The 18,613-nt window shown below is 39.2% G+C and overlaps 2 protein-coding genes across 3 annotated transcripts in view; both read right to left on the bottom strand.

The window, feature by feature from the left end:
- The window catches only part of MYO3B (myosin IIIB), a 222,531-nt gene extending 220,261 nt beyond the window's left edge, over nt 1–2,270 (bottom strand). Inside the window, exons 1-2 of the mRNA XM_063400539.1 lie at nt 2,209–2,270; nt 1,972–2,008 (exon numbers count right to left, since the gene is read on the bottom strand). Of these exons, the coding sequence (XP_063256609.1) occupies nt 1,972–2,008; nt 2,209–2,215 (44 nt within the window). The 5' untranslated portion in view covers nt 2,216–2,270. The remainder of the gene's footprint in view (nt 1–1,971; nt 2,009–2,208) is intronic.
- A 13,723-nt stretch (nt 2,271–15,993) lies between these two features.
- UBR3 (ubiquitin protein ligase E3 component n-recognin 3) overlaps nt 15,994–18,613 on the bottom strand; it is a 106,626-nt gene continuing 104,006 nt past the window's right edge. For both annotated transcript variants that reach the window (XM_063400541.1, XM_063400540.1), the window contains exon 39: nt 15,994–18,433. In XM_063400541.1, coding sequence (XP_063256611.1) covers nt 18,316–18,433 — 118 coding nt within the window. In that variant the 3' untranslated portion in view covers nt 15,994–18,315. The remainder of the gene's footprint in view (nt 18,434–18,613) is intronic.

Below are 18,613 nucleotides of genomic sequence, written 5' to 3' on the forward strand. Positions count from 1 at the left end.
CTCTAACTTCTTGTACCCATTTTTATATACAACACTACACAACATCATTTCTATATGAATCTCAAATCTCTATTTAGTGTCTGTTTACAGCTGTACTTTAGCTGCCCATGGAAAAACAAGTGACTTCCCCTTTGCCAGATATCTCCCCCACTGTAGGATATTATAGTCTTTACCAAAATATTTACAATATGCTGCTTATTAGTAACACAGAGTCTTCCTAAAAAACTGTTCTGCAAAGACTCTATCTCCTTAAAGTCACAGGTAGAAAGTAGAACAACTGGAACAAGGAGATGCAGGACTGAAGTTAAAAAGCTCTATTTGAGACCTGCACACCGGGGCCCAAATGTAGGAAAGAGGAAAGGCTGAGAAGGCAGCAAAGGTAAAGCACAACTGCATACATACAAGTTCAGGACAGCCTCCACTGCAGAGACAGAACTGTGTCAAGGATAGAGTAGATTTACTTGGTACTACGACAATCTGATACACCTTGGGCTTAGGGCAGCCTTAGCAGTAAAGGTATCATCACTGCACTCCACAAGATCCTCCACATAGTCCCCAAAATATTTATATGTTTTCAAGTCACAAAGCATTTTGAAGAAGAAGCTCTGGCATATATTACAAATCACTGTGCATTCTATTCTATCTTGCAAAGCAGCTTTGTCAAGGACACAGGCATCTGCTAGCTAACAGGAGTCAAATCTTTTATACACATGAATAACTGCCTATCTCTGCAAAAATGGTGCTAATCTAACTGTATTTTGTCTTGCAAGGGTGAAGATCACCTTAGCGCGACAGTGCCAACTGTCTTGTCATTAGCTCCATTATGACAGCGACTTAGAATGAGCAATTCTTGTCACTACACACATACATAAGGATGCCACGCAAGAATTTTGGGCTTTTTAAAAAAGATCTAATGCTTACAATATGCAAATCCTTGGCTGGAAATTGTTGTCTACAGCATTAATATTTTCAGTGAATTGATTTTGCTTTTTAAATTTTTTGGTAATGAAATACCCAGGTTTCATTTCACAATCGATTGACAATGACAGGGCCATGAATCCTGATGAGAAGGAAAGCTACCATTCTATTTCTCTGGCAAAGAACCCAAGCAGGCAAAGGTATACCATGAGTCAATTCTTCAGATAGGAGTGATAATGAAAGCAGTACAGGTTGCACTCTTCACAATCCATCCTTTCTTATTGTATCAAGGTTGTAAAAGCTTATTCCTCCCCCAATACTCTAGGCACTGCTCCACATCACAGCTACCAACACTACAAACTCGTAAGTCAAAACTAACAGCCTTTAAGGTCTGGTTTATAACAATCACTCTTTTGAAGGAAGCCAACAGGTAAGGCCTGTAGAAACTAAGCACTGAATTTTCTTTCAGAGGTGAAACTAAAGAGTTACCTAAAAAATATACCTAAGAATTTTACCAGTCACTGAGATGTGTATTTCATCATGCCACATACCACTCAGTTCAAAGGTCTCTCTCCAGCAAGTAGTTTCTGAACAGCAGCAGAAAGAGAAGGGGCTGACAAAGGGCAGCTCTCCCCTCAGGGAATGTTCATGAATGGAATTACACCTCTAGTGCAACCTAGCAAGTATAGCTGGGCTGTTACAGAAATGCATGAAGGCCTCATTGCAAAGCAACAACTGTCAGTAACTGTTATATTTAATTACGTTCTCCATAACTTTCACGGTGTTCTTGGCATTAAGATGAAATCAGGAATTAGCTATTTTGCCAGCCCGATATCTTAATTTCATTACATAAGAACAAAAAAAATGGAAAATATTAATAAAACACAGCTCCAAGTAGAGGAACAGTCCCCAGCTACCAGCTGACATCTCCAAGAAAATTATGACATATCAGTAGAATGAATAAGGATTTGTCTATTTTCTGGAAGTGAGCCAGAAAACACATTCAGTTTTTCTCCAGGTGCCACAGATGACGACATTTAAAATCTTTCTTACCTAATCCAGTTTGCTTCAGGACTTGCTGTGTTCTCATCTGTTGCAAAAAGAAACAGAAAAAGCAAAAGCTTGACAGTCTTCAAGACACTTGAGATCTCTGGCATTTTTCCAGATATTTCAAAGTAACAGGCTACCCAAGCTAGCAGTTGTTACAAACCTGACTGCATTATAATTCTATTCCAAAGCTGACTAACAACAAAAGAGAATAGGTGGAAAACTAAAGGTTGCATTCCTTACCTGACATAGCTCCTGTTAGCCATATGCTCAACTCAGCAAAAGTCACTGTCTCTCTGAGCCATAAACCTAGAATAGGCAAAGGCTGAATTATTAACAAGAACATGAGGAGGCCTCAAAAGCACATGGTGAATGAAACAGAAACACAAAGCTTACCGTCTGATTTAGTTTGTAAAGGAAACTTAGCTCAGCTGATCTATTTTGAACACTAAATGGCATATAGAAAGGAGTAGGATGGTGTTTTATGGTAATGCAGGGGAATGGTGAACACAGTCCCTTAAACTGTCTTCATACCAGTCTCTCACTATGTAGAATTTGACTAAAATGGAAGAATCTGATTTTTATTACATGGTGGTTGTATGCATTCCCATTCCAATGGTCACCTCTCTTTTCAGTCATTAACTGCTAATGTGCTTCCAACACTCTGTTTTGGCCTCCAGCTCTTGGTACCAAACATTGTAGATGTGCTCTTCAAGCACCTTACAACTGCACTGACACAGTCTCTAGGTTCCTACTGTATTTCAGGTTTAAAATTGGTCATCCAATTAACTTTGAATATGGCACAGCACAGCAGGAATGAAAGCTACAGGTATCTGGGCAAAAGATGGAACTTCTTTTATAGAACTGCGTCTTTGGATACTGCTGAGAGCAACTACAAAATACCAACCAACATAAAGAACCTTGCCAAGACAAAAGGAGATATTGACACCAATTTCTCCTCTCAAGACAGAATTTTCTCATTCCTCTGTATTCTGTTCTGCAGAATTATTATTATTACTTTCAATGCCATGAAGCAGACACTAATGATTAGGACAGCATTCAGAAAATCACATTATTTGTTCAGGCACTTCATAGTGTTCCATCCAGATGTTAGGCTCCTACTGCTATGGGTGGGAGACACAGGACTCAAGTATTCAAATGTGAATATCCACATGGAAGTTGGACATTTAAGCAAACAATGAGAAAATATGACCAGCATATGGAGCCTGGAGAGGAGCATCACACAAGAAAAGAAAGTCTTTGTCTGCATGGTGCCTCAGGAAAACTGGGACCAAGAGATTTAACTTCCTTACTTAAATACCTCTCCTTACTTGGAATTCACCATTCTTTCTTACACCTTAATCTCAACTCCCTCCAGGTTTGAATCTCAGGCAGCCAAAAGTAAAGCGGCTGGTTCCCACCTTTAGACACAAAGGAAGATGGACAACTAGTTCCTGAATTACAGAGATTAGTATTAGTTCCAGGTACATACAAGGCAGGAAGCATGTGTTTATTAACAGAGATGCTACCTGCTACGTAATACACTATTTTCAGTCACTGCACACAATGTGGGAATAGTAATTCAGCTCAGATTAAATACAAGCAGATGTTTGGGGGTTTTCACCAAAATGCCCAGCTTAATACATTGTTGAAGCTCTCAGCCATGAATATTGACCCCTCTGGAAATGATATCCTTTTCAAGTGTTTCAGGTTGCTTACTACAGAAATCTCCAGGGGTTACTGTAAGTGTTGCTCTGTGAATTGGAGGGGTAAACAAACCCCTGTTATTTCTGCTGCAGTAGTGGCATGAGACTGAAGGAGATGAAATTTTCTTGTAAATTGTGGAAAGTGTGTGTAAAGTGAGAAAGGTCAAAGCAGAACAAAAAAAACCCCATGTCCATGCAGAATATTAGGAAAACAGCTGCCTGAAGAGACTGATAGCAGTAATTATGCCATTATTTCAAGTGGGCTGAACATACTCCACACTCTCCAGTGTACTGAATGTACCTCTCTCCACAGTCAGTATGCTATCATGCTTCAGAAGATGAACTGATTTTCCTGAAATTTCATCTGTTTCATAAGAAATATTGCAAAATTAGCTTGATCCACTGTTCTCATACATATAGCTCTGCAAATGTCTCCTTTTTCCACATGCAATATCAGTACTCCCTCTCCACACAGCAGGACAGAGGCCATGTCTGAGGAAGAAACTAGGTGAGGGCTGGAGAAAAAGAGGACCAGTCAGCAAGAAGCTACTGACCTGGCTTGTTCCTTACAAAGCAGCAGCAGCGAATGAAGAAGTCTCACGACCTCCCCCCTCACCACAGGCCAATTCTCAGCTGTGTTCAGCAGAGCTTTTCCTACTGTGTAGCATTCAGATGAAAAAGCTCAGCCTTGTACTGTCAGTATTTATCTCAGAGCAGTGCCATTCTAGCTACAGCCATACAGCTTTTCAGCTTTGGTAACAGGAAAGCATGTATGGCCTCATACAATGCATTATTCAGAGAAGTTCTCTTTCCCAGAGAGGGAAAAATTCCTTGCAGCAATTTTGCACAAATAAACAACAACAAAAAAAATTCGCAAACTATTTTCCAGATTTCTGATGTGGCACTGTGCTTCCTCACTCTTTATGTCACACGTTCAACTCCCAAAACAAGAGCTCTGCAGATACGTGAAAGATGCTTGAAAAGCAGAACAAGTTAGGAAGGAACTAGCAGAAGATTGATTTAATGCATATCATTTATCCATCTCCATTTCTACCCGAAGAGCAGTCACCCCACTGTCCACAAACAGAGGAATGGATGTGTCCCTCAGCTGCACACTGTAACCCCCCCAGGTGACATCACCCTCACTGTGCACTCTTCTGTCCTTTTAGATTCTCCTGCTGCAGCTCCCTTACCCTCTTCCTATCAGCCCTCTCCATTTGCAGAGCTACATGGCTTTATCAAACAGCAGAGACATAATCCATCACAGCAAATGAATCCTCAGGTTAGTCCTATGAGAAATATGCCTCCATATTTTCACCTGTAATACAGGAGTCTTTACTAAAAATGCCACTCTGAACTTGGGTCCAGGATGATTGCCAACCCCACCGCAGCTTGTTTATTCTGCTGCAGTACAGTTCAGTTTAAACCCACAAAAAGGAATTAAACAGTGACAACAAAAGAAAAATTCCTACTGAATGACGTGCTGATTCTTCCAGCAGGTGCAGAGCATTCCCAGCTGCCCTACAGCAATCAAACCCAGAATGTCTTTCTGTTTCCTGGTTCTGCATTACTCAAGTTCAGCTGTAGAGCAGACTGGTGAAAAGTTCCGTGTTTACCTGTCCAGTTATGCTCAGGGTTTGTATGAGGCCTTTTTTGCCCCTCCTCCTTTTCTGTTGCTGATCCAGAGGCCCTCCTCCCTTGTATTTCCTTGGACCATGAGAATTCACTTAAAGGGGTGGTAAGTTTGTAAAAACTAATGAAAGAGAAGCTACAGGCACAGAATGTATCTCACTAAGTTGTGTTCAGATGACAGTTTAAAACTAGGGCTAGGTTAAAAAAAACCCCAAACAACAAAAACCACCAACCAAACCTTTAAGCAGAACAAAAGCAAGCCATTATGGTAACTTTCAGGACTTCAAATCCCCTTCCTATACACAACTGTTCTTTGATTATTCTCTCAGCACCAACAGTGCATCAACACTCGATTCATTACTCCCCTCTTCTCCAGTTTCTCAGTGGCCAGAAGGCTGGCAATGACAGTAACTTCTGTCGTTGGAACACAAAATGTTCCTCTTGGCCAGACAAGCCTGCTCTCAGGAGTCCCTTGTTAGTGAGCCTCTCCAGGCATTAGCACAGCAAGAATCATTGTTTTTGTCCAATGAACTTTTTATTGTGAAAGCATTTGGCAAACGCACTGCAAAACTGGTATTGGAAGTTCTCAAAGCAACCAAATAGCCACTGCACTGCTAACTAAATCCCTCTTCTCTGCAGTTAGAAAGTCAATAATATAGATACAGTACTTCTAATCAAGGATTTTGGATGTACTGGATAATTCACTTTGCACAAACATCCACAGGGCAGCACATAACGCTGAGGAAGGAATCACCCAGTGGCCCTCTGGAACGTGCACGAACAGCTCCTGCAGCTTCCTGACCATGGAACACCATGGAGCAGCACATAGCAGAACAGAAGTTCATCTCTTCCCTGTTTCTAAAAGAATCCATCTGCACTTCAACTGTCTTTCTGCTTTTAAAGGGGTCTGAAACGGCTTTTAGAAATCTATATTCACCTTGGCTCCTAGTCAGATTACTATATGCAAATCTTAGCCCAAAGGAAAAATAGCTCTGCTTGGTTCAAGCCATGTTTTTATTATTTGAATAAAACTTGGGTGAACGCTATTTTTATTTTTGTGCTACAATGTGAATAATTGACACCAACTTGGATTAACATTTGAAGGATTTAATCATATGAAGCTGTAGTATTAACTGCATTACAGTTTGAATTTGACATTAAGAATGAGCTGGACGTCAATTGGGGAATATAAAAAGGGTCTTAAAGAAGGATTTTATGTGTTTTCAGAACATATTCTACAAGACTCCACAGTAGTTTAGAACACAATTTACTACTTTTGACAGAAAAATCCTCAGTAACTGCATCTAACTTGCTGACAGTGACCTCTATTACTATACATCATGCTAACTGAAATTTCTGTACAAGAACATAATTTTCTACCTAATAATTCCAGAAAACCTCAGAACACTGATCCTTAAAGTGCAATGAAATTGAAATCTGAGTGCAGCTTTTGAAAGGGCAAATGAAGCGAGAAAACCTAGCTTTTAAAAATGAAAACTAAAAACCATTTTGTATTCACAAAAATAAATGCACTGCTTCAGAGAAATAAACAGGGAGACATTTTAAGTTAGCCTTCTCTCAATCTGTGTGCAGCATTGTCTATGGAGAACAGTACCTCTCCTTTCTTTTGCTAATAATTGCATACCTGTATGTACCCAGGAGGAAGATTTGCTTAAATGAATTTAGCAAGTGTCATCACAGTACTTGCAATATATACTATGGTCCACTAGTTACTATAGGTCGCTTAAGGAAATACTATACTCTAAAGCCAGATCTATTTAGGGAACTTACAGAAACTTTTCTTCAGTTATTCATGGTCTTGTCCCGATGGGCCTGAATCCCGTCTCACGCCTACTTACTTCTTGCCTTGTAGTATCTTCTGCCATTTTTAATCATGGAGATTTTTTCCCCTGACCATTCCTCACCTATGATTTTGGAAAAACAGGTGTAGCTGGTGAGCCCCTGGGGAGCGGGGTACCCGCACAGCCCCAGCACCAGTGCTTCTAGCGGCGCTGCCAGCCGCGTCCCCAGCCGGCCCAGGACACACCTCAGCGGGGCTGAGGCCACCTCCCTTCCCCGCCTCAGGCCGCGGGGCTGAGGGCAGACCCCGCTGGGCCGAGACAGGCTCCCGGCGGCAGTGACAAGCCCTGCCAGCAGCGACTCGCAAGAGAGGTGACAAGCCCTGCCCGGCTCTGAGCGCCAGAGGACAGCAAGGCAAATGGCGAACGCCATTTCGAAGCCCCTCTCGGCTGAGGAGCGACCCCCATCCCAGCGGGCGGCGGGGCGGTCCCGCAGGGCCGGAGACCTGGCGGGAGCTGGGCACACCTGAGAGACAGCGCTCTCTTTCTCTCTCTGTCTCGGCACGGCTGAGGAGCCGGGGCAGCGGCCGCTCGCCCGCCCGGGCCGAGCGCTGAGGCGGCAGCGGGCGCGCACTGAGCTGCGGCGGGGGCGGCGCTCGGGCCCGTGAGGCGGCGCGTGCCGGCCCTCAGGGCGGCCGCGGCCCGGGGGCTCCCGGAGAGGTGTCCGGGGGAGGAGAAGGGTAATGTTTAGTGAGGTTTTACAGAAATAAAACCTGTGCGTGGATGGGCACAGCCAGCAGTATCGCTGGGACTAAACGCCTCAGTCCTCTCTGTGCATTCAGGTCATTGTGGAAAACAATGAATTGCAAGTGCAGCTCCGTCTGTGCTCTGAGAAATAGGTCCTGGTGAAGGAAACGGTTTTATAAAGCATTTCTTGCCCTTAAGGTGTGAGGACGGGGGAGAACTCCCGTCTTTGAGCTTGTCCTTTTGTACCTATTTGACTTAATTGAGTTCGGGCATACTCATTTTTCAGGTTGATTGATGTGAAGAAATTCCAGTATGTATTTCTCTTAGACGCTTTTCTTTGTTTACAAAAAATCTTAGCAAACCGAGAGGTCATTCTTTTGCTTGAGCCGATGCCTTTTCCAAGCGAACACATCACGGGGGCTCCCTGTCACTCAGCTTCTCGCTCTCACCAGTTCTCTCTTTGCTTTTGCCAGCCCACAACGACCATCCCTCCATCCTCTGCTCCTTCCACCGCGGCTGTCACTGCACCTGCCTCGTTCAATGTCACAGAGAGCGCGACTGCTCTGACCATCAGCTTCAGCAAAGCCTGACTCACTGCACAGCTTCCAGTGCCACTGCAAACATGGTACTCATTCTCGTCTGTATTTAACAAGTATGCTCTAAGTAATCTTCATCATTAAAAAAAAAAAAAAAAAAAAAAAAAAAAAAAGTATGAGAGCCTTATATCCATAGACCTTTTCATCTTTATTTAAGATGCACACTTTTTCTGCGGATTTCTGTGCAAAACTCTTTCAGCGCCACCTTTACCAACTGCTGTACCATGTTGTTTTAACAAGTTTCTAACAGTGAAACTATCATCATTATGACCAAGAGGTAGCAATTTATTTTACCCTTCTCTTGATTAGTGAACTCTGCGCTTTGTAATCTCATAGACACACTTTTTCCCCTACCATCCATGTTCTAGTAAATTACGTCAAGATACTCCTTTATCAAAACTGAAAATAACTGATGTCAAACCTTGATTCAGATGGTCAGTAGAAAATGTGAATCCTAAGCATTTTCTCAGAGTTTAGCCCATCACAGCATTAGAAAGAATCTGAGGTGATACAAGAGTCTCTAAAGTTTTGCTGAGCAGTGCTCCATTTCACACTTGTTTTGTTGAAATTTTGTACACTGTAATATACAAAGTCTTCATTGTAAACCATTATTTTCTCTTTTCATCAGCAATTGTAAAATCACAGAATCACAGTTCCAAGGGACCCAGAAGGATCACTGAGCACAACTTTTAAGTGAATGGCCCTGTTGTATACCAAATTATATAAACAGTCTGACAACAAATTGCAATATAGACAGCAAATAGTAATATTAGACGTACATCTGACCATCAAAAGGGTTGTCCAAGGTGGACCCAAATGTTTAATCCCATATGCCCTCAGTTTATGGAAGTTATACTTTAAAACATCAGTTCTGCATGAGGTTCTGAAATGTGAATATTTCTTAGTGTGTAAGAAGCATAAATATTCAGCAAAATGAACATTTTCATGCAGTATTCTGCATGTATGCCTCTAGTGTTCCTCATTATTCTGACAAATTCTTTGATAATCAAATCTAGAAGCTCTAGGTATTCCCACATTTCTCCCAGATTCCTCTTAGTTTTTGAACCACAGGGATTTTCTCATTTATTGCTACATAATTTTGGCTCTTGAAATCTAGACCTTTGTTCTGTTACAAAACTCATTTGTGTCATGATTTTTTAAAAATTTCTCTTCTTGTACCTACTTGTTTTGTTCTGATGCTGATGGTTTTTTTAATCCCTTTTCACTAGGTCATTGCTGTCCAGCTAGAATTGTGTTTCCAAACATTGCCAGCCTGTTCAGCCTGCCCATTTACAGTAAGGGCACAGTCACAACGGGTGACTAAACTGGGTTGGAGCTCTCCAGGTGCTGTGCTTTTATCCACACTGGATTTCCAAACACACAGCGATCTTCTGTGATGCAGCAATTTGCATTACAGTGGCTTTGTAAGTATAACTGAACTTCACAATTTGCCAGCAGTCATCCATGAATCACTGAAATACCATAATACAGAATTTGAAAAGGCAGCTAATTTATTGCAATTTAAAACAAAACAATAAAAACCCCCAAAACCAAGCCCAATCCCCTCTTATCTTAATCCTAACTTCTGCATTTCAACAGGAAGAAATACCAGATCTCATAACCCTTTGATTTTTGTAATGGTATGCAGGGTAATGTTGGTGTTTGCAGTAATGGGAAGACCTGTCCAGCCTAAATGACAATTTACAGGAACATTGCTTATCCTGCAGACATACAGGAACACCATATTAAAGTGCAGCTGTTAGTTTTTCTTGTTGCTTGCATCTCGGGTGGAAAATGAACAGCTCTTAATTGTTGTAGTACTTTTGATTACAAGTTCAGTAATGATAGATGTGTAATACAATGGCTGCACTAATGCAAGCCATTCCTACCCTTACTTTAGACTGCATGAGAAAATTAAATAATGTGTCATTTATATGGTCATAGCTAGATGACAAAAGGTGAAAAGCTATTATTAAATGAAATGTTCTAAAATGCTATAGCCTCAAGAACTGAATGGAAACAAAATATTTCATAGGCAATAAATCATCTACAGAATTTACCTGAGGAACTTATCCAAAGTGTAGTCCACAGAAACTTTCAGTTGCTATACATTAACTAGGGTTTTTTTAACAATCTATTAATTTTTAAATTGTCACATGATACTGACTTGTAGAAAAAACATGTAACCAACAAATCATAAATGCAAACACTTTAATCATAAAACATATCATTACAATCAAATCTACACTTTCTGCAAGTAAAAAGTTGAGGTGCATTGTCTTACTCTGATTTATAATCTTAAAATCTCCTTATCTAAATGGATATATACAAACATTATTCACTGCAGTAAATCCCTTTAGAAATTAGGATTTCTTGCTTTTTAAATACATGTTCATCTCTCTGTACATTGTTCTTTGCCCAGAGATGGACTTGTGATTACAAAGAGAATGCATGATTACATTAAGCTTACACACACCATAAACACTGGTGAATCAGAATTTAATGTAATCATACCAAACAGGTTTGCCGGAAGGGAAAAAGAAGTGCTGAAGGCTTTAAGGACACTGCTGAAATCATACTGCTTTCATGAAAATCTTGAAGCAGTTTTGAATTTTAGGTATGCAGGTATAGATACAGCACTGTAAACTCTTAAGCAGCCAAGTTACTGTGTATTGTGTTTTATTGTCTTGTCCTACCAGGTCACACAGGTGCTGCTCCAGTTTTCTTTTTTTAGCATTTAAATAAATACAAATGCACTTTGTTTAAGGGTTGCCACCATTTTGAAGAAAATAAACTGTGCAAGAGGTTTGGTAGCCAAGGTCTTGTGGCAGTTGTTTTTAAACTGACATCTGAAATGGAATTATCTGCCTTTAATGTGCCTGTGTATACTTGCATACAAAGACTGTTGCTCTACCTGAGACATCTAGTTTTCTTCTCTTTTGAACTTGTAGAAGAAAAATCCTGAATAGGAAACTACTGCATTACCTGAATACTGAGGACAGAAAGGGCAAAGCAATTGAGTTTTACTGCATGGATCAAAGCAAAAAACAGCAAAGGGGACGGAAAAGGAGAAAACCTCCATTCAAAAATTCTTCAGTAGTGAAGGAAATTAAATACCAGCAATGTTAGTGGGTTCCACTGTCTCTGAAATCAGTGGAAGCAGTGATAAAAATATTGGAGCTTTATGCATATATGCAAAGATGAGCCAACAGCTGAAAATATTCACATACAGACCACAGAAGTGCATCAAAACTACTTAGGCAGTAGTCCAGCATTAAAGAGTAAATACACTTGCATCAGGAAAGGGCAGAGAAGCAGGTCAATAATATAACAATTCTAGCCAAGACTGAAGTGCAAGGTAACCACAGTTCAGCCCTTACAAATCACAAGCACAAACTGCAGACCTTAGGCAGACATCTGGAAACAGAAGCGGGGAGATTGAATGCCTGGTATAGGGATAGCAGTGAAATGTAAATAGCATTGCTGAACTACTAAGATTTGGAATTATACTGGATTCACTGCTGACTAAACTCCAGATAAAGGTGACTCAAAGGACTTTTTAAAAAACCAAGAAAAAAAAAAAAAAAACGCACATAGAAGAGCCTACACATTGTATACTCTAGATACCAATTAGCGACAAAGTCTAGCTGGCAGTGTGTACCACAGTTAGTGGTACCTAATCTGGTCTGTAATGTAAGTCATGTTACCCAAATATTATAAAATTACTCTTTATTCTATAGAGCTGGAGTGTTATCTCCCAAGAGTGATTATTACTCTTGCTTTGTGAAACTTTCTTCACAGAGGCAGCAGTAGTGTAACTGGAAGTGCCATTACAGTATCTCATAGCTAACTATTATTTTTGAATTACTGTCACAGAATATCCTGACTTGGAATGGACCCACAAAGATCAGAGGCCAACCCTTAGGTCTGCATGGACCATCCCCAGGAGTCCCACCGTGTGCCTGTTGTTACACTTAAATCTATGCATTTACCCTTAGTGGATGAACATCCGAGCAACAACTGAGTGTCCCGTATCACTCAGTGTTAGGTCTGAGTACATATGACATGAATAATACACTTGGAAGGTGAACTTATAACCAAAGTGCCTTCTCCTCACATTTTCCCACAGGCAACATTTTTACCCCCCTATAGTACAGAAAATTAAAAGCTGCAGAGGAAAGAGTAAAATGATATGGTATTTCACATTAAGAATAACTTATGCAAGTTCCCAGTTATGCTGTACACATAGCAGTGCTGGGTAAGATTATCTACAGTTCTTTGTTTGGTGCTTTTCTTCTTCCAGCTAATGACTTCCCTTAGTATTCAAAATTCATCTTTGCTGCCACACTTACAAAGGTAAATCACTTGAATAGGCTGAGCTTTCTTCTATTGATTGTTGCTAGGGAACCACCTCAGTATTCACACACATAACATGTCTTTCGACATATGTTTCAGTAGACAAGACGCAAGACAGCTCTGCAATATACAGTGAAAAAATGTACTGCAGCATTCTTATTCTCCCACAGAAGAGTGCTGCTACTGTACTACCTTACCTTCAGATTGCTGTGGATTTCTTGTTTGTTTAGACAGACTGGAATTGTAAAATTACATGCTGTAATCTCATTAATAGTCCTTAATTTTGCCCAGGATTAAAAAACAGAAAGCACACCAGTCTGTGAATTAAGTGTTGCTAAAATAGCATACCTCTAATTTTTTTAATATACTCTTGTATAAGGGAAATGTTTTGTAAGAACTCTTGCTATTAAGTTATGTAACTAAAAAAATACCCAATCCAAGTAGGGAGAATGTGGAAGTGTGAGCCATTTCTGAATAGCCAGGTATCTGAAGGTTATTTGAATTACATCAGTCACCTGCTGTGAGTATTAGTCATACAAATACTGCACTAAGTACTGAAAGGCAAAAAGCTTCTTTAACTCTCAGAAAGTATTTATTTCTTGAGATAGCATCTTTTGGCAGGACAAAAAAGATGATGTAGAGATACTGAAGAGGTATTATTCTGTTCAGAGTCATGTCTGGCTATGGGAAACAACCCCATTTTAACTTCCTGTTGATTTTGACTACTGCCAACCTATCTGTGTGAGGAGGGACATTTGAGGTTGAAGGCAGCAAAGTGTGAAGAAATGCAAAAAGCATGAATGTGAAACATGAAAGGGCCATATCTCGCTTAAGTCCTGTGTGTACCTATGTATTTACTGATGATGAAAGACCCTACCTGATTTGCTCGAATGCCAGTTGATGTAACATTATGGAGGAGCACTTATTGATCCAAACAGGAGGTGTTCCCTGTCTTAATGGAGCTTACAAGTTGACAAAACAAGCAAGATAAAGCAGACAGCTAGAGAACCTAAAGGAAGCAATACTTAGCAGTTCCTTCAGCTCCCCTGAAAATCTTAGTTTAACAAAACCTAAATGTATTTTATATGATGTGTATGTTTACACCAGCATTGTCACCAAGTACCTTGTTGCCGAGCTGAGATTAAAACACCAGCTCTATACATTGAGAACAATGGGAAATTGTCCTAGAATAAAGGCAGTTTCTTTTAGGGCCTGTGGAGATACTTGGAAAAAATGCAAAGTTAGTTTTAAATTTTCAAAGCTGATGTGTAACAAATCCAAAATGACCAGCACCATAGAGCACAAAAGCAGCCAGAGTCTCTACAAACTAGTTTTTCAAGCTGCGCTCCCCTGGCTATCTCTGCATTAAGTACCCTGAGAAAATGCAATTTATTCGCAAAGTATTGCTGTAGAGTTGCAGAGAGCTCTCCAGCTGGTTTCAGCTTCTTTTGTTGTGCAGTACTACACAAACAAAGCAGTTGCACATACAACATGGAGACAACAAAGGCATGAAGGAAAGGAGAGCTCCAGTTTTTCAGGGGAACAGAAGGAAAGTAAAACTTTTCACAGCAAACTGTATTAGTGGCTTCAATGGCAAGGTGCAAAGTATATTCCTTGACACCTGAAAAACAAAGGCTCATTATCTACTTTAGGTATTTGCCAGTATTACAAGTAATCCCTGAGAACATGTTGTTCTAATTTGGCAAGTGCTTCAGTATGCACTTGTGTTCTACATTCAAATGTGACCCATGCACATCTGGTCACCAGATTTAAGGCCAAAATGTAGGGACAATAAATATTTTAATTGTACTTTTCTCAGTACTGGGCATGAAGAGTACTTTTTTTCCCCAGCTCTAATCTCTGAAGGTTATCTTGCTTTGTTTTATTGTAACATTAAAAATATAATCTAACCAAGAGGAATAAGCCTAGCATAATTGTTTTCAATCAAAATTATTAAAAAATGTAGTAGTAATGACTCAAAGGTATCCTATAATGGGAAATGTATTAGACATTGGAGGAGGAGAAGAGGCAGGGTAAGTTACAAGGCTGAACTCACAGCAGCTGTGACTCTTCTCAGTGTAAGAATTTGCAGGGAAACTACTGCCCATCTGAGAAAACATGCAAATAGCTTGCTTTGGGTACTGTGCCCTGCCAAAAGGAAACATTCATCAGCCCAGCAGTACAGATCTCACAGACTGCAGTGAGCAATCTCACTCAAACAAAAACAAACCCAACACAAACTGTAACACAGAGGCAGCCTCATCCGATTACGCGCAATTCCTTATACCCTGTAGCTGGTTAATTTAGAGCCGTGAATCTCCACACACTGGCTCAGGTCATTCCTGTGTGTTTCTCTGCAAACAGCATAATTTCATTTTCATCTGTGCTAACAGTCAGACAGGCTCCATTCATCACTGCCTCCACTAATTTTCAAAGAAATTGAAAAGCAGGACTACAGAATCTGTGTCAGAGGAAAATTAGATAGAAATCATATCAAGATCACTACAAAACTCAAGTCTCCCCTGGCAGCTGTGTGTACAATGTGAACTGATCTCATAAGATTCTGAAGTAAAGAATAACATTTGTTGGATGTAGGAAAAGATCCTGTTTTTGAGAGAAAAATGTAATTTCCTTGTGAAATGCTGAGATTTATAAAATACTTCTATTGCAGGGGTGATGAAAATATTCATTAAAAATTTCAGGCCCACACTGAAAAAGGAAAGGCCAAAGGAAGGTAAATCAAAAGGTAAAGGCCAAAGGAAGACTGTTCCACCAAATCTCTCAAAGGTCAAAAGAAAAGAAAATCTTAATACATAAATATCACATTCAGCAAATTGAAGTAATAGTTATTCCAGAAACAGACTTGACAGAAAAGATAAAGCAGTTGTCCCAGAAGTAGTTTCTCAACTCATCAATTTTACTTCAGCAGCTTCCAGCAGCAATGCTGGAATGGCTGGAATACACTTAAGCATTACTTCAAGTGCTGTAGCTATGAGTAAAATAGTCCAAATTACTATTGCAAAATACATGACTGTATGTAACAAATTAAAATACATACAGGTTTACTCTCTATGCAAAGTACTTTGCATGTGTAAGGTTTTAACATTTAAATAAACTGCCTGGCTATTGGGTGGAATTCAGTCTCATTTTGGATTACTGGGGTAGAGAGAAAAAATTTCATGAACACACAGATTGACAGTAGACTTTTATTAACATATCTTACAATGCCAATTATTGTATTCCTAGTTTTGTACTCTTCTGATGTGTTATAAAGATTGATTTAGAGTCTACAGTAATGTACTGTACTTAAATGATCATTCATACAGGATATCCCACCAGAACATTTGAGTAATACACGCACACACCACTCTAGTTTGGACCTGTCATTTTTCAAGGTTAGCTTGATAAAGTAGGATTTAAAAAGTTATGGGGGAAATAAAAATTCTTGTTTAGCAGCATGCAAGAATATTCAAGTACAATTTTTCAACCAAGTAATTTTTTTGTTGTTTTTAAATTGACTGGTGACTAATTCACCAGCACTATAATAACCACTATGAAATACCCAAATGTTAAAGTTAAGGCTAATAGTTTTACTTCACATCCATATGCACAATCAGAGAACATTCTGTTTTAAATAAAACACAGTAATCAAATTCTGGACACATTATCTCTTGTAAATATAGCATTGGAGCTTCAAACTACAGATCACTCAAGTTCATGAGCCCTGTAATAATGTTATGCTGGCAATGTAAAGAATCTTTTTGCTCTTTAACCACACTTACAAAATGGCCTGATATTCTTAATGAGCAATGCAAAAATATCACAGGCAGAACTTATAATACAGTATCAAAAAAGTAGTATTTTGGAAAAGACACAGCCATTTAGTCGGTGAAAGAAGGTAATTCTAATCTTACAGGAAGTACTGTAATATTTTTGAAATATATATATATATATTTATATGTATGTATAAAAACCAGTATCATTTATTGTAGGGTTTTTCAAATTGCAGGTATCCAGAAAAACTCATTGTATTTACTTACTTTTCCTTCGGTCTGTTCTTGATTGCTATACAGTCATTTTATTTCCCCTATACACTTTCCACTAGATAATGATTTCCACTGGGGAACTGTTTTCTTTGTATATGTGGCTTTATCATAAGATGTTTTTATTTTACACACATAAATTTTATTTTACACACAAGCTGTGGAAGTCAAAACTACCAGGAACTGCTCGGTAGTACTGTATGAAATAGCCAACAAATGTCCAAGACTTGTGAAAAACAATAGTAGCAATATATTACATACCAGTATTTTGACTACAGTCATTCCTACCTACTTACACTATGGGTTTTAGCCGAGTCATGCCTCTTCTCATGAATTTTTATCCCTCTAAGCACAAACTGTTTTGGCATTCATCCAGTGAGGCTGCACATGCACTGGTAGCTCAACTTGGCTACCTCTGTTGAATTTCCTTTTTTTTAATTTTTCCTTTTTAGGAAATCAAGCAGAAAGAACAGTGATTACTTTAAACAAATACAATACTGAGGAACCTCCTGAAATGACAGTAAGGATACAAAATTATGTTTCATTTTTAGAATAACCTGCACATTCCTAATCCAATCATTCTGAAACATACATCTGGTTTGGAATAATAGGCAGGCTTATGGTATGTTTGTAACTGGGATCTGCTATGTTGGGCACCATACAAATTCCCTATATACAGCATGTATGTTATCATTAACAATTTATTCAATGATATGAAAAAAAGAAAAACTCCTTCCTGGAAAAAAATGAAGACAGAATGTATGTTCTGGATCACATAAACAGCATTAAAATACCTAATTTACAGCTATTTCATTTACTTATGGAGAAAAAAGAATGAAGTTCCTGAGAATGTGTGAGTTTTCAGTAATGCCTGAAATATTTCAATAGACCTCTATAAGTGAAATACTCCTTAAAATTCAACTTTCAGACCAATTATTACCATGCAGTCTCACAGTCGTTTTACAGACCTAATTACAAATGCCTATCAAGTAAAAACCTCAAGCCAACACAAAAAGGCAAAGAAATTTTATCCAACATATTTAGTAGATGTAATAGACATATACACCGTTTCAGCAAATATTGCTAAAAACCCAACTCCATGCAAAGAAAAATAAAACCCAGACAGCTACCCCTGGAGCCTCTAAACAACTCCAAGTAAAATTTGTGCTTCTTAATAATAATGGGCTTTAAAAAACACAAGAAAAATAGACTACTGAGTGCAATAAGATTGCTCACACCATTTTGAGGATTTAATTTCAATTATTGTATCATTCTTTAGTAGCAACAACAGGTCATTTTGCACAGATTTCACATGTTGACAAAGTTCCATTTCCCTTTTATGCCCATACCCAATTCCATCCCGAACCAGGGAGGTAAACTCCCATTCAGTTAAAGCTATTGTCAGTCAAGATGCATTCATTCATTCATGGTAACAGCAGTTATATGGTGTGCAGGGGATGATGACGATGATTTACAAGCCATTATAATGTGGGCCCCATCTTTTATTGATATGATCAAAAGTATGAGACACCCACTGCTGTTCAAGCACTTTGTATCTTTCCTTGCATATGTAGAGGGGTTTACCACGCCTGTGGAGGGAAAAAAAGGGAAGAAGGAAATAAATGATTAACATGCCAAGTAAATGGAAAGATGCTTCATTATGTAATTAACACAATACTCATACAACTTTTTTTGCAGCATAAACAAACATTTTTACTGGTATGGGATTTTCATTTTTGCTTCTGGTGGGATGACTGCTGGGACTTCCC

This window comes from Prinia subflava, chromosome 6 (genome assembly GCF_021018805.1).
Source record: "Prinia subflava isolate CZ2003 ecotype Zambia chromosome 6, Cam_Psub_1.2, whole genome shotgun sequence".
In the NCBI taxonomy this organism is placed as follows: Eukaryota; Metazoa; Chordata; class Aves; order Passeriformes; family Cisticolidae; genus Prinia; species Prinia subflava.